The sequence below is a fragment of the Sordaria macrospora genome, chromosome 3, assembly GCF_033870435.1.
Source record: "Sordaria macrospora chromosome 3, complete sequence".
In the NCBI taxonomy this organism is placed as follows: Eukaryota; Fungi; Ascomycota; class Sordariomycetes; order Sordariales; family Sordariaceae; genus Sordaria; species Sordaria macrospora.
The window spans coordinates 3,926,940-3,953,126 of NC_089373.1; the positions used below are offsets into that span (position 1 = coordinate 3,926,940).

At 48.1% G+C, this 26,187-nt stretch overlaps 6 protein-coding genes across 6 annotated transcripts; 3 read left to right on the plus strand and 3 right to left on the minus strand.

Moving 5' to 3' along the window:
* The first annotated feature begins 55 nt into the window (after positions 1-55).
* Positions 56-1,003, plus strand: SMAC4_00991 (uncharacterized protein). The gene has a single exon (XM_003350052.3). It carries the CDS (start codon positions 222-224, stop codon positions 834-836), a length of 615 nt encoding a protein of 204 aa, XP_003350100.2. The 5' UTR covers positions 56-221; the 3' UTR covers positions 837-1,003.
* Positions 1,004-1,128: 125 nt separating this feature from the next.
* SMAC4_00992 (uncharacterized protein) lies at positions 1,129-4,177 on the minus strand. The gene is made up of 4 exons (XM_003350053.2): positions 3,396-4,177; positions 2,768-3,337; positions 2,413-2,685; positions 1,129-2,309 (listed from the first exon to the last, which is right to left on the minus strand). Exons 1-4 carry the CDS (start codon positions 3,505-3,507, stop codon positions 1,447-1,449), a joined length of 1,818 nt encoding a protein of 605 aa, XP_003350101.1. The 5' UTR covers positions 3,508-4,177; the 3' UTR covers positions 1,129-1,446.
* Positions 4,178-15,204: 11,027 nt separating this feature from the next.
* Positions 15,205-19,579, minus strand: SMAC4_00993 (uncharacterized protein). Its single transcript, XM_003350054.2, has 6 exons — positions 19,183-19,579; positions 19,012-19,101; positions 18,654-18,935; positions 18,463-18,553; positions 17,123-18,409; positions 15,205-17,066 (listed from the first exon to the last, which is right to left on the minus strand). The coding sequence occupies exons 1-6, from the start codon at positions 19,309-19,311 to the stop codon at positions 16,027-16,029; spliced, it is 2,919 nt and encodes a 972-aa protein (XP_003350102.1). The 5' UTR covers positions 19,312-19,579; the 3' UTR covers positions 15,205-16,026.
* A 93-nt stretch (positions 19,580-19,672) lies between these two features.
* SMAC4_00994 (uncharacterized protein) lies at positions 19,673-20,804 on the plus strand. Its single transcript, XM_003350055.2, has 4 exons — positions 19,673-20,329; positions 20,394-20,420; positions 20,478-20,546; positions 20,612-20,804. The coding sequence occupies exons 1-4, from the start codon at positions 20,189-20,191 to the stop codon at positions 20,663-20,665; spliced, it is 291 nt and encodes a 96-aa protein (XP_003350103.1). The 5' UTR covers positions 19,673-20,188; the 3' UTR covers positions 20,666-20,804.
* Positions 20,805-20,936: 132 nt separating this feature from the next.
* On the minus strand, positions 20,937-21,814 carry SMAC4_00995 (uncharacterized protein; the record flags this gene model as incomplete). The annotated part of the gene is made up of 2 exons (XM_066089525.1): positions 21,638-21,814; positions 20,937-21,577 (listed from the first exon to the last, which is right to left on the minus strand). Exons 1-2 carry the CDS (start codon positions 21,756-21,758, stop codon positions 20,937-20,939), a joined length of 762 nt encoding a protein of 253 aa, XP_065946566.1. The 5' UTR covers positions 21,759-21,814.
* An 839-nt stretch (positions 21,815-22,653) lies between these two features.
* Positions 22,654-26,141, plus strand: SMAC4_00996 (uncharacterized protein; the record flags this gene model as incomplete). Its single annotated transcript, XM_066089526.1, has 2 exons — positions 22,654-24,959; positions 25,014-26,141. The coding sequence occupies 2 exons, from the start codon at positions 22,654-22,656 to the stop codon at positions 25,915-25,917; spliced, it is 3,210 nt and encodes a 1,069-aa protein (XP_065946567.1). The 3' UTR covers positions 25,918-26,141.
* Positions 26,142-26,187: the final 46 nt, after the last annotated feature.

The window sequence follows — 26,187 nt, forward strand, 5'->3', positions numbered from 1 at the left end:
CTTGGCGCCCTCAGCCTCTCAATCACCTATGGCCAACAGTGTACCCAACGCGATATTGACGAGTCTTCTGCTTGCAAGACAGCTGTGCCGAAGAGGCTGTGCCCGATACCTCTACTCAATTCCCGTCGGTTGTGGTGGGAGTCAGAGTCCAGCCAGACATCTCGTCCATCGCGCGACACCGAAAAGATCACCATTTTGAACGCGAGGGTTGATACGGACGTATGGAAACCGACAAGCGTTGGTATTGTCGTTATCAGATCGGACAAGGCACCCGCTCCACGACAATGGGGGACGATCTCAAGTACGCCGCTCCTACAAGCAAGAACGTCTTTGAGATTGCGATACTCTGCGCACTACCCAAGGAACGAGCAGCTGTTTTGTTACTCCTCGACGATCTCTGGGATGTAAAGGGCAGTAACCGGTACCGGTATGCTAGGGCCGAAGGGGACTACAACACCTACACGCATGGGCGGATCGGGAGGTTCAATGTGGTTATCGTCCTTCTTGACACCATGGGTAAAGTCCCGGCTGCCGGTGCAGCTACCGCCGTCCGAATCGGTTACCCCAATATTTCCCTAGCCCTGATCGTCGGCATTTGCGCCGGGGTGCCGTTCCCCAAGAAGAGTCAGGAAGTCATCCTCGGCGACATCGTTATCAGCAACATCCTGATTCACCGCGACTTTGGAAGACAATACTCCGATCGCTTTAAGGCCAAGGTTGAAGCCGAGCATGTGTACGGCCGACCGAACAAGATTATCTATGGGAGAGCGGACGGGATCCCGAGTTTTCTACCATCTATGGTCGTATGTGATAGAGGTAAGTATAAGAGGCCTTGATATAGAAGATTTCGGGACATTGGTGTTGAGAATCCCATTTTTATGGTGCTGAACACCATGGTTACCCTTAATTTTCATGATAGGAGGCGCGTACTGGATGTCAGTTGGAACGAGAAGACCGACCCCATATTAAACCTAAAGATACGAACATGAATTGCGAATCCACCGGAAAAAAAAATCTTGCAAACCTCTGAATGGTAAATTTTATTTGAGATAGTGCCAGTTAGGTATGAATATTGAAACTTTGACCATGGACCTGTACTTCCGACCTTCCCATCCTACGTGCGCGCTGTGCGCGCAAACATCGTGAAAGAATTGACATGGCAACCTCTCCTGCATAGGTAATTATCGATAAAACGGGCGGAATCCTAATCATTGGTATCACTCAAAACCAACACATCTTCATTAAACGTAAACGCCATCAACCTCATCAAAGGACGTCATCCCCTTATGATCATCATCATCATCTTCTTCTTCCTCCCTCCTGTCCTTAAACTTGTATTGATTCCCATCAACAAAAGAGAGTGGATATCCCATAAAAACCAGCAAAATCCGCAGCTGTGAACAAAAGGAAAGCCAAGACAAAAGAAAAACAGGAAGAAAGTCCCCATCAATACCTCACAGTATTCGGACTTGCATAGGGATCCCTCCCCATACTCAGATTTCCATACCCCCCGTGACCACCGTGTTGTGTATCATACGGATCAGACATGGCTCCCAATTCGTTTGCCTCTTGATACCCGCCTCCCATACCACCTTCAAGTCCCGCGGTATTCGTTGCGGCGTTAACATCCCTCCACTGCTGTCTGCTCTTCTCCACATCCCGTCTCGCCAGCTCCGCGACAAACGTGGTCTTGGGCATCCAGTTCCTGCTCTTTCTCGGACTGACCTCCTCCATCATCTTGTCGATCTGCTCTAGCGTGAGCCCCTTCATCTCGGGGACCAAGAAATACGCAAACAGCATCGAAAAGATACACAAGGTTGCCCAAATGAAGAAGACCTTAGGGCCTAGGTTGGCGCTACCCTTGGAGTTCCCGACCATGTAAGGGGCCACGACGGCAATGATGCAGTTCCAGAACCAGTTGCAAGCTGTGGAGATGCCGACGCCGCGCGAGCGGATGGGAAGGGGAAAACACTCGCCGATGACGACCCAGCCCGTGGGGCCCCAGGTCGTGGCGAAGAAAAAGATGTTGAGGCAGATGAAGGCGATCATGGCGCGGACGGCGGCAGGATTGTCAGCCTCGACGCGGCCCGCTGTGGTGCCGATGATGGCGACGATGTATTGCATTATGATCATGCCTATGGCGCCGTAGATGAGCAGAAAGCGGCGGCCCAGATATTCGATGGCGACGAAGGAGATGGGCGTGGAGAGTACGTTGACGAGGGTGGTGATGAGGGAGATGAAGAACGGGTTGGAGATGGTGCCGAGCTGTTGAAAGAAGGTGGTGCCGAAGTAGAAGATGAAGTTGATGCCTGGAGGGGGTTAGTATTGTGCCAACATATAGAAAGCTGTGTTTCCTATGACTGCTTGAGTCCAAAGGAAGGGCTTTTGAAGGGAAACGAAAAGAAAACTTACCAGTAAGTTGCTGCCACATTTGCAATCCACAGCCCAAAATGATACGACGAATATTGCTGTTACCCTTGCGCAACGAGCCGTGGAAACAAGCGACCCACGATCCGATATACGACGTCTGAGGAACGACTTGCATCTCATACTCATGGTTCGCCACGATTTCCGCCAGTTCGTCCTTGATGTACTCCGACTCAATCGGCTGTCCACGGACATACGCCAGAGACTTGGCGGCTGAATGAAGTTGGCCCTTCATGACATGATAACGGGGCGATTCGGCTATAGAAAGAGAAAAAGGGAGTCAGCACATCAATGAATCATCATGGTGAAGAAGATTCGAAAGCACCTTGAGCGAACTTACGCAAGATAAACAAGCCAGTTCCCAAAATCAACGCCCACAAAAATTGCACACCAATCGGAATCCGATACGAGCCCGTGTCGTTCCTATCCTGCGTGGCATACACGACGCAGTTGGCGAGCATAATTCCGACGGTAATGCAGAACTGGTAGGCCGACACCAACGCACCACGGACCTTCCTTGGGGCGATCTCGGACATGTACAAGATAATGACGGTCGAGATAAAGCCCACACCCAACCCGGCAATGAGTCGACCAAACACGAACAGAACCGTCTGGTTGGTCGAAGCAATCTGAAGGACGCAGCCGACGCAGAAGATGAGGCAGCCGATGATGATGGTGAGCCGACGGCCGATGAAGTCGGCGATGTCACCGGCGATGAGGGCGCCGAAGAAAGTGCCGCAGGAGAGAATCGAGGTCATGAGCGACTTGGTTGACGAGGGCAGGCCAAAGTTGGTGGGATCGACGCCAATGGGCTGTTTCTTGTCGTAGTCGTATGAGTAGCCCGTGTAGAGGGTGATGAAGTAGGGCATGCCTAGCACCCCGTTAATCCAACCCGTATCATAGCCGAAGACTGTAACAGAAAAGTTAGCATTGGCCTTGAGCATTAAGCACACGAAGTTTAGACTTACAAAGTCCACCACATGCTGCAAAAGCGCAGATAAGGTAGGCCTTCAAGGTGACCGGGGCCTCTATCCTCGAGAGATCCGCCGGTCCCTCAAATGGGAGCAAGGCGCTGACCATCCTCCTTCGTTTCTTTCGTTTCTTTCGTTTCTTTTCCCAGGTAAGGCCGTAATCCAGTTGGTGATCCTCCTAATCGAAGATGGCTTTGCAAGACTCAAACCCAAAGAAGTCGTATATGTTGCTTTCGAGGGATCGACGTTATCGTTATCTGTTGAACTGAGAAGAGATTCTAAACACACGTAAGGTTCGGTATATCACACACGCAAGAGAGACAGCAACAAGACAGAAGGTAAAAGTTCCCAGAAGGGAACTCGAGGGTATGTGTGTGTGGTGCGCGGGATGTGTTATAGGAAATTTTGTCGAGTCCCACGGCAAGAGGGAAGCGGGAACGGATGCATGGGGGATCGACTGTACTGTGTAAGACAAAACCGAACCGGGGTCCTGGAGTCTGCCGTACACTAAACCGCAAAGGGACTACAAAAGGCGAAAGCGAATAGGCAAAGGGAAGGGTAAGAATACTAGTCGGGGCTGTGGGAGAGTGGTAGGGGGTACTAGATCATAGGATGCCGGAGCATGGGATGAAATCAAAAATCCCGTCCCTCGGTCCAAAAGAAGTAAAATGTTGACTGAGAAGTGAACAAACCACTTGGAACCTTTCCAAGAGCGTGTGTAACAAAGAAAGGAGAATGGAAGAGAAGCAGTCAGCTTACAAAAGAGTACGAAAGGCGGCGAAAAAGACAATGGAGAAGCAGCCAGAGGGCCCGGAAACTGCGGTCATGCTCAGGACCATCTGAAAAGACCAAGACATTAAGACATCCCAAAACCCCGGAAACAGACGACCAAGCGTCCCTCGAATGCCGGGAGAAGCCTGGGCTTCATTTTGTTTGACGCAGTAGTAGCGTGCTACTATTTGGCTTATTTGGGTAAGGGCGAGCTACGCCACCATAGGATCGGGGCCATCTTTTGTTTTCTTTTTCTTTTTTCGCCAAGACAAGTTGAAATAATCCTAGGCTACCCCTGACAGGTCGGCAGCACGTAGCACAACGCCATGTTCCTCGCCTGCATACATACGTACACCACACAGGCACTTAAATACGCAGCGGGTCATTTCTTGCTGCGTCGGCCTTTGCCCACTTGGGGCTCCTGGGCATGTCTCGGAGCCAGTAGTTTAAGTGGGATAAACCGTTAGCACTACCCGGAGACAGGTTCCAGCGGATGATTTGCGGGTAGCGCTTGTGCAATTCGGATATCGGTTCGGGGAGGCTGACTGCTTAAGAAGGGTCTCACTCCTGAGTGGCATGTTTCTTCTTGAAATACCACCGAGGTAAATACATTGGCTGCCCCAAGCGCAACTCGCGCAGAGAAAGAGAGGCAACAGGTAGGCCAGATACGTAGGCCGTCCCAGTCACTGCAGCTTGCATGATAAAAGAAGGGGATGAAATCCGACTTTGCTTGTGCTGGAAGGCAAAGCCGATATCTGGACGAAAGCGTGATGTCTCGACTCTTGTGGCTGGTTGCCAAAACGACCCGCATCTCTTTGAACCATGCTCGCCATGGTCACTGGAGAAGTTTGAGAATGACTGGCATTCGTGAATCAGAACGTGGATAGTGGGGCATCTGGGGTTCAGTTTTCAACTGGTCTCTCTTGGCTGCGGAGGCGAGACTGGGAGATTCCGGGAGATGATGGAGCTGAATAAGGGAAATTACAAGGCGAGAACGTGGACGATGGAGTTTTTTTTTTTTGATAAAAAGTCCAAAAGCCACAGAGCAGATCAACCGACAAAGAAGCCGGGTGCAACGGTGATCATCGGGGAGAAAGGCCATGACGGGTGATCAGTGATCTGTGAATCTCCCTGCAAGTCCCTGTTCCCGCATCTGGATGATCTGGTCGAGGTCCAAGGTCGCCAAGGTCGTATCCTCAGCCTGGTGATCGACACGACGCCATATGTACGGTATGCTTTGGGGGTGTACGTCAACAGCAGGGGATTGGGCCATCCGCGTTTTGCTTGCCGCTAAATGTTTCTTAAAAAGGGACGTTGATATGATATCGCGATAAAAACTGCATATGTGATGCTAGTTTTGGAACTCGTCATCTACTGGGCGACTATATCGAATTGTCACCCACTGACCAATATAGTTTGTGCAGGAGATCAGAATAGGTACTCATGGACAGATCCAGAAGCCAAATGTCGGAGGCGGCTAGAAACTTACAGTGCGGTGAGTTGCCTTATCCCATCCACTTGAAAGGGATTCGGCCGATGAATAAAGTGAAGTGTATACGACAACTCTACCGTACCGCCGCGGGTCGAGGACACAAAAGTGCGACCTCAGCGGCGCAAATACCGGCACCGTTCCGCAGCTAGGGCAACGGCTGAACCGGCGAAACACTGTACACTATTTCCAAAGGGGGGACTTGCCAATGGGAAAGCCAGTCCAATGGATCATGGAAGACATGATGGTGTCACCGCCCGACGGTGTGCTCCTAACACAGTCAGTGTCGCCGCACGTCACACGGCAATCAAACATGAGTTCGAAACGGAACATTTCTTGCCTCGCCGGATTGGCCGTGATGGCAGACCGGTAGAACAGACAGAGGCGGGTGGAATCACCTACTGTACTTCACCTGTTACCGGCCTTGGGCAGACATACGCCACCAGCCAACTCTTGCCCTGTTCTGCTGCCGACGAGCATACCGTAAACGGCGATCGTGGGAAAGACGAGAAGGCTGTGGTGATCCGTCGCAAACTCCAGTCAGTCCCGGCGTCCGTCATGGTCGTCTTATGAGATCCTTCGGTTCCGAGAAATAAAAGAGACGTGGCCGTCAAGAAAGAAGGGAGAAAGAAGAGGATGGACAAAGAGAGCGCCACCAAACATGAATGGGTGAACGCCCGCGTCCATGTCGTCGTTGCGCTTTGTTGTTATCGTCGCCGTTCCTGTTCTCGTCGGCCTCCGATTTCTCTGCTGGTCTCTCATTCACTGTCAAACATGCAGTCGCCTCTTTCGAGATGACGTTTTGACGACGGTAAATGGTGCTTAATTGATGGAAATCGTGAGCTTGTGATGCCGTTCCGGCAAGAAGCGAATCACACGGTAACAGCTGCGGTGCCGTTGGGCCGGTTCACTTCGCTTGCAACCAAAAATGTTGAGCCAGCCGAGAGTCGGGAATCTGGGAGACAAAGAGTCCAGAGCCGAATGTCCCTGTCCCACTTTCCCCCGCAGCGTAGCAGCGGTCCTCGCTGGGCCCGAGTCGATCCGGGGTTACCCCACTCCCCCCTACTAAACCCTAACCCGACAAAGCTTAGTGTTTCCCCGGACAAATGAACCGAGCTCCACCGCCTCTAACGACATCTCCCGCGAAGTTCGTGATGTGCCTGGCTCACCCTAGAAACAACACCAAAGGTGTTGAAGAGCCAAGACAATAATTCCCCTTCAGAACGAGTCGAAGGTCGAATTAATCGGTTCTAGGTCAACACACCTTAAACTTCGCCTTTCATATTCCATTTTGCGAAGCCTTGGCTCAATAGTTTGGTCTCGGGCCAGCCACCCAAACTCCACGGGCAAAACAGTCAGAATCAGCCGACACTTTCATGTTTGTGCTTTTGAGTCTTCTTCCACATCTTATCAAATTGCATGTTGTCTTGTGACGGGATTCTGTAGTTCGTTCTTTGCCTGGAGAGTTCCTCAACCGACTGAACCTCAGCTTCAAGTCCGTGCGAAAAGCCGATATCGACAACTCAGGCGCCGCCAGAACTTGGGAGTTAGCTGACCGGCACAAGCATGTGTGTTCATGACGCCACCCAAGAAAAATCTTCAACAAAAGATAAATTAAAAAAAAAGAAGAAAGAAAAAGACAAGTAGTTGCGGTTCTTCATGCCATGCACCTGCCATTACCACAGTGGTGGCCCTACATGTAGGCACAGGGGCAGTTACCCAGTCCTGCACCTGCTGGGTACTGTATCTGGCAGTGTGCAGTGTGCAGCGTGCAGTGTGTATTGTATGGCAGTTTTTCCTGACATGATTTATATAGAAACTACCAACATACCGGATGCACTTTACTAATGCAATCACTCAGGCATATAATAAACATCTGCATACGTACCTAGTAAAGTGTGTGAAATTCTAATGTCACTTCCAATATCTGTCCAGGTACACGAAGAAAGATGAGAAACTATTACATTGACAAAATTCTATTACCAGCTGAAAGCACGGCTCCCTCTCTCTTTATCTCTTTTATCTTTTATCTTTCCGTCAGCCAGCTCTGCGTATATATACCTAGATTGCATTTGTTCTCGTACAAATTTGTTATAGAGGCTTCTGTACGACATTTTCTATACGCTGTACGTAAAAAAAATTACGTATTTAGCGAAATCTTATATGGATTTTGAATTTGAGATCCTCTTCAAATAGCTTCATGTAGCCTTGTCCAGCTTAAAGTTTTGTATAAATAAAAAGTCATATATATATTGTCTTATCACGCTAAATTATTTACATAGTCTACCTAGTGGGTATGCGGTACTGTTTGCGTTCTTAGTTAGTGAGAGAAACCGTACTGTAGCTGGATGAAAACCCCCCACTTCTCTATTGCAATGACGCCGTGTCGGCGCTATGCTTTCGATGTTTATCTTCCTCTCGGTATGACCTCACCGTCATTCCCGAAGCCCGATCTTTGATTCCGCAAAGAATCTTATAGATTTTCTAATTTCGTATAGAAGGTTCAAAATATATATGTAGTCGAAATTTCAATATAGTTGTAAGTAAAATTTTGATATATTGAAGTTTTAGTATGATTAGTATATTTGATTAATGTTAGGCGGTATAGTACTTATTATTAGGACTTTATTGTAAAATTTTCATTTTGGAGGTTATTGCACTTCTATCTTTCCTTATATTACGAAATTTAATATTATGAAGTTTAATATTATGAAATAAGCTGATAATAATGATAATAATTTATTGATATTTAATAAGAAATTTGTTAAGAAGTTTGTTATGAAACATTCTGTTATTAATTTGGTTTTATTAGCTAATAAAGTCGACAATAACAATAATTATATACCAATTAAAAATAATTTCTAACAGGCGGCGATATTCGCAATTACTTCTTATATTATTTATCAAAAAAACTTCGTTCCGATTGTCTTTAGTAATTTAATATAGTATAGTGTGTTGTATATTAAGCTCTGTCGTTAAATTTGTGAAGTTTTGGACTATTTACCGGATTGGAAATTTAAATTCTATTCTCGTATAGGAATAACAACGTTTTAGGAGCTATATACATTTTTTATCTAGCAAGCGTGATTTTAAGGTAGTAAATGTCACAAAATGCGCTCGAGTGCCTCTTCCGAGACAAACTATGTAAGACTATTTGAGCGACCAAACTACCAGCTTTGGTTACTTATATTCTTTTAGAATATAGCTTAGTAATGTAGTGGTCCGGCAGTGCCGTGACAGTAAATGAATTTATATACCGGCTATACTATTAATAGCGCTCGAAATCTTCAATGAAGAGGACAGAATAAAGCTAGTTATATAAATTTATTATTAAAGTACATAAATTATTGAAAAATAAATATCCAATATTAATATCAATAATGGGGATAATGAATCAGAAACTGATCGTTTTTATATAATATTCTATAAGGTTATTTGTATTTGGAGGCGGTTGATAATTATTAATATAGTTCTTTTCTATTGTGAATCTTAGGATAAAATTCGAATATCGACTCAAGATTAGCTATATTTTAATAATTACCTTAGTATATTTGATAAGAGGTATTTCTTAGTAAAAGTATTTGAAAGTTAATAAGCGGCGTATATATATTATAAGACATTTATTTTGTAGAAAGTTCATAATACTATGAATATTACAATATATTGAAATATATTTTCTTCAATTCGGAAAGTTTTATTTACAACAGTTGAGCTTTTTATATCATAGTATTAAATAACTTTATAATCTTAAAGTATTACTATTACGTTAGCAATACAGCTTTTGCTTATATGAAGAGAGTATTAATATTATATTGAAGTATTTAATGCTATTTTTGTACTTATAAAATCATTTAAAAGGAAGAATTCTTTAATTAATTATATAGCGAACTTCGTATAAGCATTAAAGCTGTTTAGGAGAAATTTATTGAGAAATAAGCAATTTATCACACAGTATCCATTTATTCAATTAATAATGATATAGAGATTATTATTCATATTATAATACTTCATAATGGTCTATTATAGTAGAGTATTATTAATATAGAATTCGAATTCTGTATTGGGTTAGTAATAAATTACAAAGTAATTTAACCAAATTAGTAATGCAATTTTAACCTGAATAATTCTTAAAATAACGATATTATTATTAGGAAAACTAATTGATATGACAGGCTAGGTGTGACGAACGGCAGTCTGATCTGCCTAAGTGGGATAGTTTGAAGGTAAAGACTATCAGTGCTGTTCGGTGAAGCCAAAGGGTTCACAACAAGTATGCTCGTAATACTGGTCTCGGGTGATAATGATCTATTGACTACTGTCGAACTATCTGACAATCTGAGTTCTCCCGTAGTCCCTTTATACCTGCTCGCCCTCTGCGAGATATCTGTCTCCGGATACTCTTGTCGAGCCCCATAGGTCTATCTAGGGTGTGGTGGCTCACGATGGTGTTGCGGCTCACGTTCGTCATCGTGAGCCTGGCTCACTTCGTGAGCCTGGCTCACCCGTGATTGCCGTGAGCTTTTCTTGGCGCGTGAGCCTATCCTGGACCATAGTGGTACAGCCTAGCTTCTTTCGGTGTCTTGTGTTCCCAACCGCTTGGTTGGCCCGTGAGCTTCGCTTAAGTTCGTAACACTAGGGTGCATATGCCCAGACGGCCAAACCTATAAAAGATAGGACGATGTTCTGCTTACAAGGCAGAACTCGGAATGCACACTATATAGCCAATGTCAACCTGTGACAATTGAATAGTATAATTAAGAGGAAGTATAGTAAGTAAGGTTTAGATTAACTAGGATTGCTACTATATATGTATATATTAATAAATAAATTACATTGTCTTAGATTTTATCCGCTTTATACTCTTTAAATAGTTATTTTTATAAAAGTATAATACAAGGAAGAGTAGATTATTATTTTCTGCAATGCCTTTACTGGCCTATAATAATAGCACCAGTATAGAGATGCTACAATGAACTATGCACTTGTAGCAGAGCGGAGCGGAAGCGGTAGGAAGTACGACAGCAGTGCTGAAGGAAGCAGCGTAATTACAAAGACAATAGAGGGATGTTGTAAAAGAGATCTTAGAGAGAACTCTGTCCTTAGAACAGAAGAGTACAGTGGACTCTGCACTATAAGAGTAGACTGTATTATATTGCTTTGATTGTGCTTGCTTGCTCAAGGATTGACTAACTAAAGGAGAGAAGAGGTCTTTATATACACGAACGTTAAGTATCTAAAAGCTCCTAGAGTGTAGAAGCTTCTGTAAGTTAATAGGAGTGCTTGTAGGAGCATTATACCATGAAAGGAATAAACTGAATCTATGAGCTTCTGGTGCATTTTATAATAACAAGTTAGCCTAGAAGGAATGCTGAACAAGTTAGCGAATCCCAGAATACAGTGGCAAAACCTCTATATTTTAGCACGTTCTGTGGAAGCTGAGTCGACTGATTCTGTAGAAGGAATAGTTCAATCAGCCTTCTGTACTACAAGGTAGTACAAGGCAGTTACATGACATGGTACTAGCTACACGTTAACATACATATATTACTAAGCTCAACAAATAAATATTTTATTATTATAGATACGAGTTTTTGAAAATTATATTCTTTATATTTCTTGGAGATATTGTAACGGGTTTTGCAGCCTTTATCATTCTTTTTAACGTTAGTAATTAGAATTTTCTTTTTAGTAGTTGGAATTTTCTTTTTATTAGTTGGAATCTTCTTCTTAGTAGATAAAGTATTAACCTTCTTCGCTTATTTAATAGTAAATTAGGCATTCTCTTTGGTAGCCGCTGTAAGATGTAAGGGTTCTACGAGGTATACACGCAGGTAGGTCTTGGTGAAAGTGATAATATTCAGCAAAGAGGAAAAGGGAAGTCTGTGCCAGTATGGCATGGAGCTTACAGCTAAATACACAAGAGAGGTGCGGATATCGAAGGTGCTAGAAACGCCAAGGTCGAAAATGTGGTTCGTGCGGCGTACCCCAGGAGTGCACCCAGTCGGAGGGCAGGCCTGGCTTACATAAGTTCAAGCCAGACAAACACCTCTAGGCGCCAGCCCCATGACAGCCGCTTCTAGGTCATTTAAGATTTTTTATACTTTTCTACAAAATTCCTTTTTATTATTTTTGTTTTCATTCTCGTTTTCGTTATTATTTTCGTTATTATTTTTTTATTTTTTATTTTTTTTCAGTATTAAGTTGAAAAGCTTCAAGACCAACGTTAATATTAGTTTCATTTTTATTATCAGTAGCCTCGAGGTTAATAATATAATTATTAATTAAGTAATTAGGTAAGGCCTAAGAATATTTAGAGCGGTTATGACGAACGGCAGTCTGATCTGCCTAAGTGGGATAGTTGAAGGTAAAGACTATCAGTGCTGTTCGGTGAAGCCAAAGGGTTCATAACAAGTATGCTCGTAATACTGGTCTCGGTGATAATGATCTATTGACTACTGTCGAACTATCTGACAATCTGAGTTCTCCCGTAGTCCCTTTATACCTGCTCGCCCTCTGCGAGATATCTGTTTCCGGATATCCACGTAGACGTGAACCCCATAGCGTGTGGTTTACAAGCTGGCTCGATTCGTGAGTCTGGCTCGACTCCCTAAAGCCCTTGCCTGCCCAGAGCTCTTTTTCTGCCTCTGGTTACACTGCCTAGCTTACGCGTGGCTGTTGTGTACCGGTGGCCTGGTTGGCCCGTGCCCGTCATTATCAGCTCGTAACAGCGGTAGAGATTAATAGTAGAAGAAAAGGTTAAAACTACTTAAGTAATTTAAATATACTAAGACGTCAATATAACTTTATAGGTTATAATCGTCGCTTAAAATATAAGTATTGAATTAAACTCGTTTTAAGTAATTTTAATAATTTTTTAGGTAAATTAGAATCTCAATCTGAAAATAATAAGACCGGTACTAGCCTTCTTGCTTATTAGGTTACTAGACTGTCACAGGTTGGCATTGGCTATATAGTGTGCATTCCGAGTTCTGCCTTACAAGCAGAACATCATTCTATCTTTTGTAGATTTGGCCGTCTGGGCATATGCACCCCAGCCTGTCATATAGACGAAGTAAATAAAGCTTTCTTATACTGAATGAACTTAGAAAGTATAATGATAATAATGTAAAATATTAAGAACCAGTAAATATAATAAATAACCAGTTATAATAATTGGAAAGGAATAAAGAAAATGAATAAAAGATAGATTAGATTAGGGTGGCCGAGGCGATGAGCAAAAGGAAGAAGCTGTGTGCCGTAGAGGCGCGTGCGCGGTTCGATGGAACCACGCTGCAGTACCACACATGGCCCAGTACGGATGAGAAGTCATCTCCGCACTACCTCTCGAAGGCTATGAGCTCACTCCTGGTGCAAATCAGAACGGGCAAAATAGGCTTACGGGCGTTCCTCTTCGAGAGAAGAGTGCCGGATGTGATGGCAGCCTTGCAGTTGTGCCTCTCGACTGCCATCACAACTATATAAGACCACTTGAGCGACCGAATTGCCAGCTTCGGTTACTTGTATCCTTTTGGAACATAGCCTAGTAATGTAGTGGTCCGCCAGCGCCATGACACCGGAGGTGACAACACCGTACTGCCGGGGCGGGTTAGCGAAGGAGACGTTCGAACATTGTCTTGGAATGTAGAGAAACGGAAGACACATGGTTATGGGGAGACCCAACGTGGCCGACAAACATTGAACAACTCCACGACGAACTCGAGACAGTGGCGGGGACGGAACGAATCCTTCGCTGGGCTTTACGACTGGGACGACTGCAAGAGTACATGCTGGCAGTGAAGATCGAACAAGCGAAGGAAGCAGAAGAGCTACTAGGGAATTCAGATTGATCTTTGATTCTGGAGAGCGGGAGTACGGTCAGGGGACCACGCAGCAGAATCAAAGATCGGGCCTCGGGAATGACGGTGAAGTCATACCGAGAGGAAGATAAACATCGAAGGCACGGCGTCGACACGGCGTCGTTGCAACAGAGAAACGGAGGGTTTTCATCCGGCTACGGTACGGTTTTTCCCACCGACTAAGAATGGAAGCAGTACCGCATACCCACGGGGTAGACTATGTAAATAGTTTAGCGTGATAAGACAATATATATAATATAAATGATAGAAGGGAATTTTTTTTCATTATATTTACAAAAATACTGCTATTATTTATAAATAATAATAGAATTAATACTACTATTTAAATACTGATATTAAAAGATGAGATATGGATTAGAATACTATATATGATTTATACAACAATAATAAAAGTCATTTGATTTAAGTATATTACCGCTATAATAAATAGATTTTGTAGTATAGATGCAGTATGAGAGGGGTGCAGAAGACTGTACGATACGTATAAAGTTGTACGGCGGCCAACTCTGTAACAACTTCGTACGAGAAAAAATGCAGTCCTAGAGGTCACATATAACTCCCGTCAGGGGTTCAGGGTTTTTGAAAGGCAACAACGGTACGGTACGCACGCGAAGGAGGGAGGAAAAAGTTTTTCTGTGTTACCGGACTAGGGAAAGCGCAGACAAGTTGTGTGACTTGACTTGACTTGACTTGACTTGACTTGACTTGACTCGACTGAGGGCTCCCTTTTAACTCGAGTCTTTTTTTCGCACATTGTTTCCTCCTCTTCGGAGTAAGTAGCCAAAAATGTGCGTGGGTTAAAAGGTGGAGGTTTGTGCAAGTGGCTTTATGGCTTTGCAACGGGAATAATGATCTTGTGATGTTTTATATGGTTTGTTGACCATTTTTCGTCATTTGTTCATGGAAGAGCTGTGGCTCTCTCTCTGGTGGTGAAGTGAGGGCAGAGCAGAGTATTGACAAATATTGTGTTCGCTAGAAGAACCACAGGCCAGGAACTGCCGGACGGTCCCCCGGATGGTGGCCCGCGGTGAGCTTGGATCTGCAATCACGTACTGTACTGTGTCTTTATCTGAAGCTGGCCTGGTCGAGTAAGGCTTGCTTTCGAGAGAATAGAATATACGAGAAAACACTGTACCTAAAACCTAAAACCATCATTCCTGAGTCCTGACCTGGAAAATGTGATGAGAACGTACAAACCCCCCTCTCAAGTACCAAATAATCCAGGTTTAGGTCCAGGTCTGCGGATACGGAACAGTTCATGAAGATCACGGATAAATAAAATCACAGAACAATAACACCATCAAGTCAAGGATTCTGTACCCCCCGTACCCGTGCCCGGTAAAGGGAAAGGAAGGGAAGAGTCATGACACCACGTGGATCTTCTGAGAGAGTTTGTCTAGTCTGATCGGGCCGTTTATTACTTTCTTTGAAGACGGGATTGGTTCGAAACCCGGTGAGGTAGGTAGGTATGGGCGGTGAAGAGCTGTGGTCAGGAACAAAGAAATTGAAGAAATCGAACTTGAGGGTTGATAAGGTAATGAAGAACAGCAAAGGCCGATGGTTAGATACGGTGTAGCGGCTATGTGAAGTGCGATCTTGTGCTGTTAGTATAACTAGGTATTTATCTGGTGCTTCCGGGTTTTTGTTAGAATTGTATTTCTTTTTTCTCTACGAGAGTTGTTGAGGCTCACCTCAGGACTATAGACGAGAAGAATATCACCGAGCATTAGGACCTGGTCGATTCGTATTTTGTGTTTGGATATATACTTGCTACATGATACCTAAACATAACAGTCAATGACTCTATCTACTGCATTAGGAGCCAATGTACTGACATCTCACTCTTTTCAGATACCATCCACACCATCATTTCAAATGCCCTGCTCGTCATCCACCGTCCCTCATATGGACAAGCACATGCCTGCACTCGCAAATACCGCACCTTTCCTTGAAGTTTGACCCGCTTGCCGTGTAGCACGAACTCAAAGGTGCCTGTCAACTTTTCCCATACCATACATACCGTTTTCATCCTCACCCCAAATGTCTAAATTGTGGTATCTTCTGCCAAATATGCCACGGTTGAACTTGTTGCCTTGTGCTGGCGGCACGGTTGTAATATTTCATCCCACCCTTCAACAAAATCAATGTGGCGGAGGCGGAGTCTGTTATCATCCCATCCAACCCTCATCTCATCATAGCCGTCATCTCCTAGGTTGTGATTCATCGTCCATGGCGAAACCTCGCGTTTAATCCTCCAGACCCATTCATCGTGTCGAACCTTCCATTTTGATTATCTTTGTCGCCAAACATTCCTGGTCGTATAACCCTATAGCTCCTCCATACTCTAAACCGAGACCGAATCGTGTTATCTCAAAATCCGGATACTTTACCTGTTTCCCCTCCTCCGCTCCTCCGAGTAAGCCATTATTCGACGTCCTGCATCCAACCTCCAAGCCTGCGTAATCCCGGACAAACCCAACAGTCCAGCAGCTTAACCCTCAAAGTGGAATCTTGCCGCCGTCAACATGCCGAGACCATCTCTAGGCGCGATATACCTGCGACGGTACGTGTTCGTGAAATCTTGGAGCAGAGTCCTGACGTGTCTCAAGTTCGAACGATCGCCTCCCTGCAGCTTCTCGTTGATCTTGGCCATGAGCTTGTTGGCTTCCGCATCCGTAATGGTACCAGCCGGCAGCATCCTGATTGTGCGGTCAACCCAGGTGGACGTCTCGGCGGGGAGAATCTCGAACATGCCCAGCAGAACACCACTGCCGTCACCAAAGCAGTCGCGAGGAAATGTGATCATCATGCCCGCCAAAGTCTGCTTGATGAGCGCCTCACCCTGGTTGAGCAAGAGCTCCTTGACATGCTGGCGAAGATGAGGGCCGACTGCGCCAAATTGCTGGTTCGACGAGGCAGGGTTGTCGCCGCCGTAGGTGAGAAGATCACGGAGATAATGAAGGGCAGCCGACACTGGCTCCTGCTTCTCCAGCGACAAGGCCGAGATGGCAGCCTGGAAGATAGGGGTAAAGAGGGCCGAAGGGATCAGCCTCTGAGGGTAGTAAAGAAGGGCGTCAATGAGAAGACGGTAAAAGTCCTCAATCACGTCGGGTAGATCGATGGGAGCAATGTCACTCATCATACGGAGGACATTGGTCGCTTGAGCCTCGAAGAAGCCGTAAATGCTATCAACGATGCCATCCTCGACATGCTCCCGGTCTTCTGAGAACTCGCGCAGGATAGCGCTCGACGCCCACAAGAAGCAGCCCTGCTTAGACTTCGCGAAGCCCTCTGCCAGCTTGTTAGCCAATGGCCCGAGGAGGGGCGTAATGGCAGTCCTGTAGGAGATAACCATGAAGCGCCAGCATCTGCAAATCCGCTCGCAAATCGGGACGAAGTCGATAAAATTGTCCAGGATAGTCGCCAAGATAGGGAACACTTCTTGCCAGTACCGGACAGCCGGGTTATCCGAGTTGCTTGGCCAGTACGGCACGACGTTCTGGACATAGATGGTAAGGAGGTTGATGTGATCTGGAGAGCGTCAGTCAGTACATGCGTACGTACATACGTGGGACATTCGAACTTACCCGCGAGCTCCAACTTGGAGGTGTCATCGGTGGCGTTGTTGGCCTTGGTCATCAGGCGCTGGACTAGAGGATCGCAATAAAGCTTAAGAAGGCTATATATATCCTCCGTCTTTTGCACACTAATGACGGTCGCTACACCCTCAGTCAGATCTTCCTTGCTATGGTCGCTGAGTGTATCGAGGATGGAGTTATAGAAGCCTTGCAGCTCGATGGCCTGGGGACCCAACAGATGCTTGCAGTCTACGCAGAAGTACTTGAACGACTGGGCAGCAGCGCGCAGAATCTCCTGCGAGGATGTCTGGAAAGACGCCAAAACGTAGGAGAGCTGGGGTTGGAGGTAGTCGGGGTGGGCCGATGTCCATTCGGTATAACGACCAAACACCATGATGGCCGCGAAGCGCAACTTTTCGTTGTTGATAGGAATCTGGACCAACAACGGCATAATCTCCGGCAGGACGATATTTTCTTCCTTGTCCACCAGGCGACCCAGAGCTCGCAGGGCAAAGAGCGGCGCCTCAAGTGACTGCCAATGCGGTACTGCTGACTCTGTTGCCTGGCCGCCAAACTTCTCCCTCCAAATCTTGATCGCCTCATGCACCTTTGTAAGACATTCCGTAGTACCCATCACCTGGCAGGCATCCTTCATGGTGTCGCCCATATGATGACGGAACTCACGGAACTTTTCTTCCTGTTCGCGATCTCCATCGAATAGGTCGAACTCGTTGGGGTCGTCGGATTCGGGGTACTCAAGCTGCTTGAGAAGGATGTCGACGAGCTTAGAGTAGACGTCCAAGAGCTGTACCCTAGCGTGAATGTAATGGTCCAGGGTGACGTATTGCTTCAACTCATACCAGAAGCTAAATGTGTAGTGAATGGCGTCTCTTTCCTTGTCCCTCGCACAGCACTCCAGCAGAGCATCGACCAACGGGCGGAAGTGTTGTGGCTCACGCGCACAAAGCAAGACCCAGGAGTCACCGGCATCAGCGAAAACTCGGGTAATGGCCTTGAATCCTTCGACATCCTCCTCATCGGAAAGGGCTTGGATGCGCGGCCTTAGCTGGAGGACCTTGGGAAGGAGCGCCTGGATCGTCTCGAGGTTGTCGTCCACATCTCTGGTCTCTCTGCAAATAATACCGAAGCATTCGGCAGCGGCCTGCAAGGAGTTGTCGTTGGAAAGCCCGTTGATAACAGCGTCGAGAAGAGGTGAGTTGACCACCACGTTAACCGGGACTTCGCGAAGCCACGAGGAAATGCACTCGAATAGTTGCGGGTTTGTAGCAGCAGCAGCTGGGATATTTGTTAATCAACCATATCCTAGCCGGATTCTGAGCGCTACTTACGGGAAGACTGTGCATAGTTTATGAGAAGTCCGACAACCTCATTCGCGTTGTCGGCAAGCAGTTCTGATGTTCTTTGGATGAGCTCTTCTTCCTGTTATGATCCCAAATTAGACACTAATCCAGGCTGGTGCCACCAAAGCGGCTGGTCGGGCTGGAGGCAAAGGCGAGCCGCGACATATCGATCCACATACAGACAAGGTGATTTTGCGGCCTTCCGTGACCTCTTCGGGGAGTACTCGTAGGAAGTCCAAGATGCAGGCGTGGCTGGATACATCATCTCCGAGGGCGGCAACGACGGTTTGCAGTACATCCTTCCATGACTGCATCTGGATGGCTAGGATGGCCAGACACACGCATAGTTGAACTCGGACGGGCTTGGGGCCGCTGGCGAACTTCTTGAGGAGGACTAGGATCTGGTTGCGCAAAGCAACATGTTCGCTTTCGGGTATCTGGGTTGCGAGGTCGTAGGTAATCTGGCGATGGCGAATGTCAGCGATGCGCTACTAGCAAGCGCGGCGGTATCGTCATGTTCCAATGGGTATTTAGTACCTTGCCCTTCAGTGTCGTTGCTGCGAAGAGTTGCGCCTCGGCTTCGGGAGAGCCCTGCAAGATCGATATTGTGGTAGTCCAAGCTTCGTTCTGCAGTCGGTTGAACAATACGGGTTAGTAACATGCGAATCATAAGTAGACTGTGGTCGAAAGAGCTAGAGCACAACTCACCGACTTCTGAAACTTTTGAAGGTAGTCCATGGCGGCCTTCTTGTTGGTGGAGTCACCACTCCGCATCGTCAGCATGGCCTGCAGGATATTTGGGGTGGTGAAGCCATCGACGGCGCCATTGGAAGCCATATTGGGCAGCTCGAAAATGTGTATGATGTCTTTTATCGATTCCGAATGTGGTGGTGGAGAGTGTTGCGACGCGGCGGTGTTGCAAGTGGAAGCTATTGCTACTTAGGTGGTTCGCGGGTCGCAAAGTGGATGATCAGCCCCTCCTATTCGATGCGAGCGTTGTCCGACTTATCGGTCTTGCGACGCGATGAAAGGTTTCAAGGCGAGGAGCTGAGGTTGCGCAAGGGGTATATGAAGCTCGAGAGAGGTCGCAACAATGAGGGACTGAGCGGTAATGTAAGGTGTCGCCGTGGTGTCAGGATTTCTGAAAGCTGAATGTTGCCGGCGACGATTTGCTCTTTCTGTCCAGAAAGAAAAACATCCCGCCAACAATCGAAGAACGTCAGGCTGCCTGACACCGACTGTGGGTGGAGTAAACGGCGGCGGACAGGCGGGTCAATGAAAGCATGGAGATGCACCGCCATAAGTGGGACAAGCGGGAGGGGCTCATGCTGTTGCAGATGGAAGAATCAGAGAGAATTTCTGTGGCTTGAAAGCCGCTAGAGACAAAATGCCAAGGCATTGTGACATGAAAGTGTGGACCCAGAAGCATATAAACGCACGGACCAACTGAGCAGCTCCCGTCCCCGGTGCTTGTGAAAACATGGGCTCCACCGCCGGAGACAGGCAGGTAATTCGACTTGGGGGAAATTCATTGAAGTCACGTCCCGCCGTGAGAGAACGCGCCTGGGAACAACTAAACAAGCCAAGCCCATCCAACCAACAACGAAGAATATCCACGACTTGATTGCGATTTACTAGCCTCCGCATTTCCCATCAAACTTCTATCCCAAACAAGAACCTAACCACCAAACCACAACAAACCCCGACTTTCAACATGACCGGCAGAGGTGGTGGCGGCAACCGCCGTGTTCTTCTTCCTCCCATCAACTTCCTTTTCCGTCTTTTGCAACAACACTCGACCGTCCAGATCTGGCTTTACGAGCAGCTTCACATTCGCATCATTGGCACCATTCGTGTAATTCTTCCCAATGTGGCTTCCCCGGAATGCAAACATGATCGCTGACATCTTTGTCTTTTAGGGCTTTGACGAGTTCATGAACCTGGTTGTGAGTAGCGGCGCAGGTCCGAAGCGATAGGAATACCGATCCTAACCCGATTTACAGATCGATAATGCGATTGAGGTCAAGCTTGTCTCCAAGACCAACGAGAAGGAGGAGAGGAGGGAGCTTGGGGTACGAACATCCTTGGTGCTGGACGAAGTCGCTGTGGAACAAATAGGTGGCTAACTGGGTTGCAGCAAATCCTCCTCAAGGGCGACAATGTCTCGCTCATCCAGAGCTACTCCGGGTGAAGAGCTCAACACCTGAACGAGAACCGGTAATCGACGATGCATTTTACGCTGGGACCTACATCGAGCGACGAAAATCAGCAGATCTAGAGCTGTACATAGACGGCCCACAAAGACGTGGTGCGCGGCCTTCTTCACACACCAAACGACACCGAATCTACGGAACGAGATACCAGGGGAAAAGCGATTGGCCTAGGCGCACAGGAATGTCGACTATATGTATTTGACCAAGGGGGCTGCAGTACGGGACAAGGACGAATATCATGTCATGGAACTATTTTTCTGCAGCAGGAGGGCTCTTAATCTCGCCATTCCCGAGTATCAGGCCGTCCAGAGGTTGATCGAGAGGACCAACAGGTACCGACCCCTCGGACGGAGAGGATAGAAACTGCTCAGACAGGGCTAAGCCATAAAGCAATACAGGGGTTTCCTGCTTCCCCAGCTCGACGGACTTTTGGTTGTGCCGGTTGATGAAGTAGTCGTAGAAGCCTTTGCCGTGCCCGAGCCGTCTGATGGCACCCGTCTCCGGGTCAAAGTCGAAGGCCACACCGGGCATGAGGATCAAGTCAAGCAGAGTCTGGTCAGAGTGGTGGGCGTCGGGACCTCCAAACACCCTCTGCCGCTCATGGACGGTGGCCGGGTCGATGCTGGGAATGCCCCATCTGTCCGGCTTGAGGGACTCGTAGTCGTGGAGGTCTCTTAGGCGAACCATGTCCATGACGCGGGGTGGGAGGTTGGGTGAGGCCAAGGGGTTCTTGTGCAGATACGGGACGAAGACCTCCTTGCCGGACTCTAGGGCGTGTCTGACAATGCCGTCGGTCTGGATCTCACCCGTGGGCATCGACAGAAACACGCTGACCCGCTTGGCCTCTGCATATGGCTTGAAGTTCCTTAGGGTGTTGAAGACCACAGAGCCTGCAATCTTGAATTTAGTTTGCGCTGGTAATACCTTTGCGGTCCATGGAGCTGTCTTACTCTGTGACTCGACGGCTTCGTGGGAGAGGGCGCCGAGCTTGTTCTTCATGGCAGAGCGAATCTGCTGTTTGGCGGCGTTAAGTGAAGCCATTGCGAAGGTGTCCTCAACCATACCACTCATCGTCCAGTGATTACTGAATTAGAATAGGTAGGTAGTTGGAGGGAGCAAGCTCGGAGTTCAAGTGTGACGCTTTCGGCCAAGAGCTACCCGAATGCGAGTCTCCGCGGAGGTACCCAAGTTCATCTTATCTTATCGATCAACCTCCGACATGCGGGCGATGACGGCAGGCCGGCAGGGTGCCTGGAATTGGATCTTTCAGCCTCCCGCCGGCGTGCAGATGCGCTGTACTTTTAGGTAGCGCGTCATCCCCATCCCGTTCGTGTCCCCGCCGCTTTCATCCTGCATCTTCCCCCGCGACGAATTGGGGAATAACATTTTCATCCAAGCGTCCATGGAAAGACTGGACATCTCTTCAACGTTTGGAGAAATGGAAAACGCAACCTTGACGCCAACCTTTATCTCCTTTCATCGAGCCCGTCCATCCATTGCAATTCCGCAATGACAATGACTCGCCCTTCCAGGCTATAGCACTTTTCTGATCATGTTCTAGACCTCATACATACTTGGGTACTTGGGTACTCGCTCTCGTCTTTGTTATTTTATGTTCTCGGCAGAAAAAGAGGACGCTGGTCTTCGTCTCTTCTCCCGTTGCCGCCATCCCTCAGCTCCGCCTCGTCGTCCATTGTTGTTGACTTTCGTTCGACTCGAAACATCACCGGTTCGGAACACATTCCGGTTGCAACTCGAGGATAGACTGCTACGAGTCTACACTACATGTGATACCGGAACGAAACGTCGAAACCAAGCTCTGTGGCAGGCTCCATCAGGGCAACCCGGCACAACAAGGATTGGACTTGTGCGGACCCCCACCCGGGTATCGGATCTGTGAAAGGCTCGTCGTTCGTTGACTCGTTACCTGCATCTTGCCCCAGGCGGGCAGGAACACAGATTCCGTATGACGCCGGACAAAGATAGAAGTTCCTCCCCAGACATACCTTTTCTGGATGATTCTGATCATCATCCAAGCTTCCCGCTTCGTCCACTGCTACATCAGGCTGTAGGACCGGCCGACACCAATTCGTCAACCACCACTCGAGGGCAGCCGACGCCGACTTCCTCACACTCCTCGCAAGACTTTGAAGTCTTACCCATTGGTTCGACACGAAATCAGCAGCGTGTGAATACGTCGCCTGGGCGGGACGAGCCCGTCCAGACTTTACCAGGCAATGCCCATGGAATACACGATCAACTTGACCTACAAGAGGGAACAGGCGGCGACAGCGAAGAAGGCGACGACGATAGCATACCCAGCGAGCCCGTATCTGAAGAATCCATGACTAGAAGACAACCTTCTCTTCTCTCCGTAGTGCAAGGGCGAAACAGTCCCTCCTACGGAGCCATATCCTCTGCGCCAGCCCTTACGACCGGCGCTCTCCAATCCGAAGGGGGCGAACCATCCGTACGCACCGAAACCCGCTCCGAGAGAGGTGCTTCGTTTCAGACAGGATATGACTCGACACGAAGTCGTTCAACGGCGGGTAGTCGCGATGCTTCTGTGGGACGATCTTCCGGGCGCTTTTCCCTGTCGCTGCGGAAATCCGGGGAATGGGGCGGCTCGATGACAATGCGAGGAATCGAAGGTCGTTTTGGGACAGAGGTGCCGCTTGTCAATGACATTGACCCCGATGACCTGGAGCAAACCTTGGAGGAAGAGTCTCTGCTAGCTTATTCCGATGAGTTCGATGAGAACGATGAGAACGCGCAGGACCCGGCAGACAACTCTCCCTACGCCCAGGTGCGGGCTTCAGTCGCGGCCACCGACAACACGACGCTTTCCATCAACACTCCACGGATGTGGACGTTGGCCGTACTATTTTCCTTTCTCGGATCTTCCACCAACTTGTTCTTTTCATTGAGATACCCCAGTGTTGCGATAACGCCTGTTATCGCACTGTTATTAACACACCCACTTGGCCTCCTGTGGGACTTTGTCCTCAAAAGGCCCGACGACCCCCCGGAAGAGTATGTGGATGGATGTCGGACAAACAGTGCCAACACTCCGATTCACAGCCCGACCAATGAGCAACCCCATGTCTTTGTTCCTTGGGAAAAGAGAAGCAAGCTGGACCGGCTGCGACTATGGCTCGCCCAGGGTCACTGGAACGAGAAGGAACATAGTTGCGTCTATGTCAGCAGCAATGTTTCGTTCGGCTTTGCCTTTGCGACAGACGTTATCGTTGAGCAGACCAAGTTCTACAAGCAGGATGCTCCACTACTCTACCAGATTCTCCTCACCATCTCTACCCAAATCATGGGCTACACCTTCGCCGGCCTCACGCGGGGATTCCTTGTCCGGCCAAGCGGCATGATATGGCCCGGTACTCTCATGTCAGCCGCCATGTTCACTACCATCCACAAACAGGAGAACCATGTGGCGAATGGGTGGAAGATGACCAGGTGGAAGTTCTTCCTGATCGTGTTCCTTGCCGGTTTCCTCTTCTACTTTGGGCCCGGCCTCCTGTTTCCCGCCTTGAGCTATTTCAACGTCATCACCTGGTTTGCTCCCAAGAATGTTGTTGTTGCCAATCTCTTTGGCGTCGTATCTGGCTTGGGATTGTTTCCCATGACATTTGACTGGGCCCAGGTCGCCTACATCGGATCGCCTCTTCTGACCCCATTCTGGGCGGCCATGAACGTGGTTGGTGGTCTTGTCGTTGTCATGTGGATCGTTGCACCTATCGCGTACTACAGCAACTGGTTTTACTCCGCTTATATGCCGATATTATCAGCAGCCGTTTTCGACAACACGGGCAACGTATATGATGTCAGCAAGGTCCTTACGAAGGATTTCGTTTTTGATCGTGAAGCCTATTCAAGGTATAGCAGAGTCTTCCTTCCGATCACATATGTCCTCGGCTATGCCGTTCAGTTTGCCGGCCTTGCCTCGCTGCTTACACACACCATATGCTGGCACGGCAGAGACATCTGGGCTCAGTGGAAGCAAACTCTGGGTGAAGTAAAAGGCGCAGAGCCCAAGGGCTCGTATGAGCCGGTTGTAGAGTCAACCGAGGGGCTAAATGGGACTTCGAGCCGGCGGAGCGCGAGATCAAGCTTTACTGGATCTCACTCGAGCACGGAGAATATCATGAACAGGGAAGACGTACACAACCGGCTGATGAGGAGGTACAAGGATGCGCCGATGTCGTGGTACCTCATCACTTGCGTATCAATGCTGGCCATTGGCATGTTTGTCGTTGAATAGTAAGTCATGAAGGCCTGAGATATTCAAACATCTCGATCTAACCCACTCCTTAGTTATCCGGTCCATTTGCCCTGGTATGGCCTACTTCTCGCGCTCGGAATCTGCAGCATCCTGTTCATCCCCATCGGCATCATCATGGCGGTCACCAATCAGCACAGCAGCATTTACCTGATCTGCCAGCTCGTGGCCGGCGCCATCTTCCCCGGCCGACCCGTTGCAAACATGGTCTTCGTGACCTACGGCTACATCTCCTCGGCGCAGGGCATCAAGTTCGCCGCTGACCTCAAGCTCGGCCACTACATGAAGATTCCGCCTCGGATCCTTTTCTCAGTCCAAATGGTAGCCACCATTGTCTCGTCCCTCACGCAGATTGGCGTCCTCAACTGGATGTTCAAGAACGTCCCCGGCCTTTGCACGCCGGAGGCCCTGAACGGTTTCACCTGCCCGATTGCCCGCGTGCACTTCAACGGATCGATCCTATGGGGCGTCGTCGGACCTAGCGAGTTCTTCGGCCCCGGCGCAACCTACCGGCCGCTCGTATGGGCATTCGCCATCGGAGCCGTCCTTCCGATTCCCCTGTGGCTGTACGCACGCAAGAGGAAGGATAGTATCGTGCGGAAAATCAACCTCCCCGTTCTCTTTGGCTCGCTGGGCTGGATCCCGCCGGCGACGGGCCTGAACTTCTCGGTGTGGGCGCTCGTTTGCTATGTTTTCAACTACGTGATCAAGAACCGGGCGCAGGCGTGGTGGGCTAAGTACACGATGACGCTTAGCGCGGCGCTGGATTCGGGCCTGGCGTTTGGTATCGTGGTTGTTTTCTTCGGGTTTATCTATCCCGGGGTGACTAAGGGGTTTAGTTGGTGGGGGACGGAGGTGTATAAACAGGGGTGCGACTGGCAAGCTTGTGCGTACCAGGCGGTGCCGGAGGGTGGAAGGTTTGGGCCTGATGTTTGGTAGAGGAGGAGGGTATTCGGGCTAGATTTCTGGGGATAGGAATGTGTGGCTTGGATATGTTGATGAGGTTATGATTTGGATATAGGGAAAATATCAGGGATGTCGATTGAATAGATGATATAGCAAGAGCATTTTTGGTGTATGTATTTACAACGGATGGACATACAAGGGAACATAAGCTTGCGATGGTATTTATGGTTGGTATAGGACATGGGGAAGCTCTTGGGTGAATCCGTAGGGACAGGTCCGTATTGAAGTTACTGGATAAGTTTT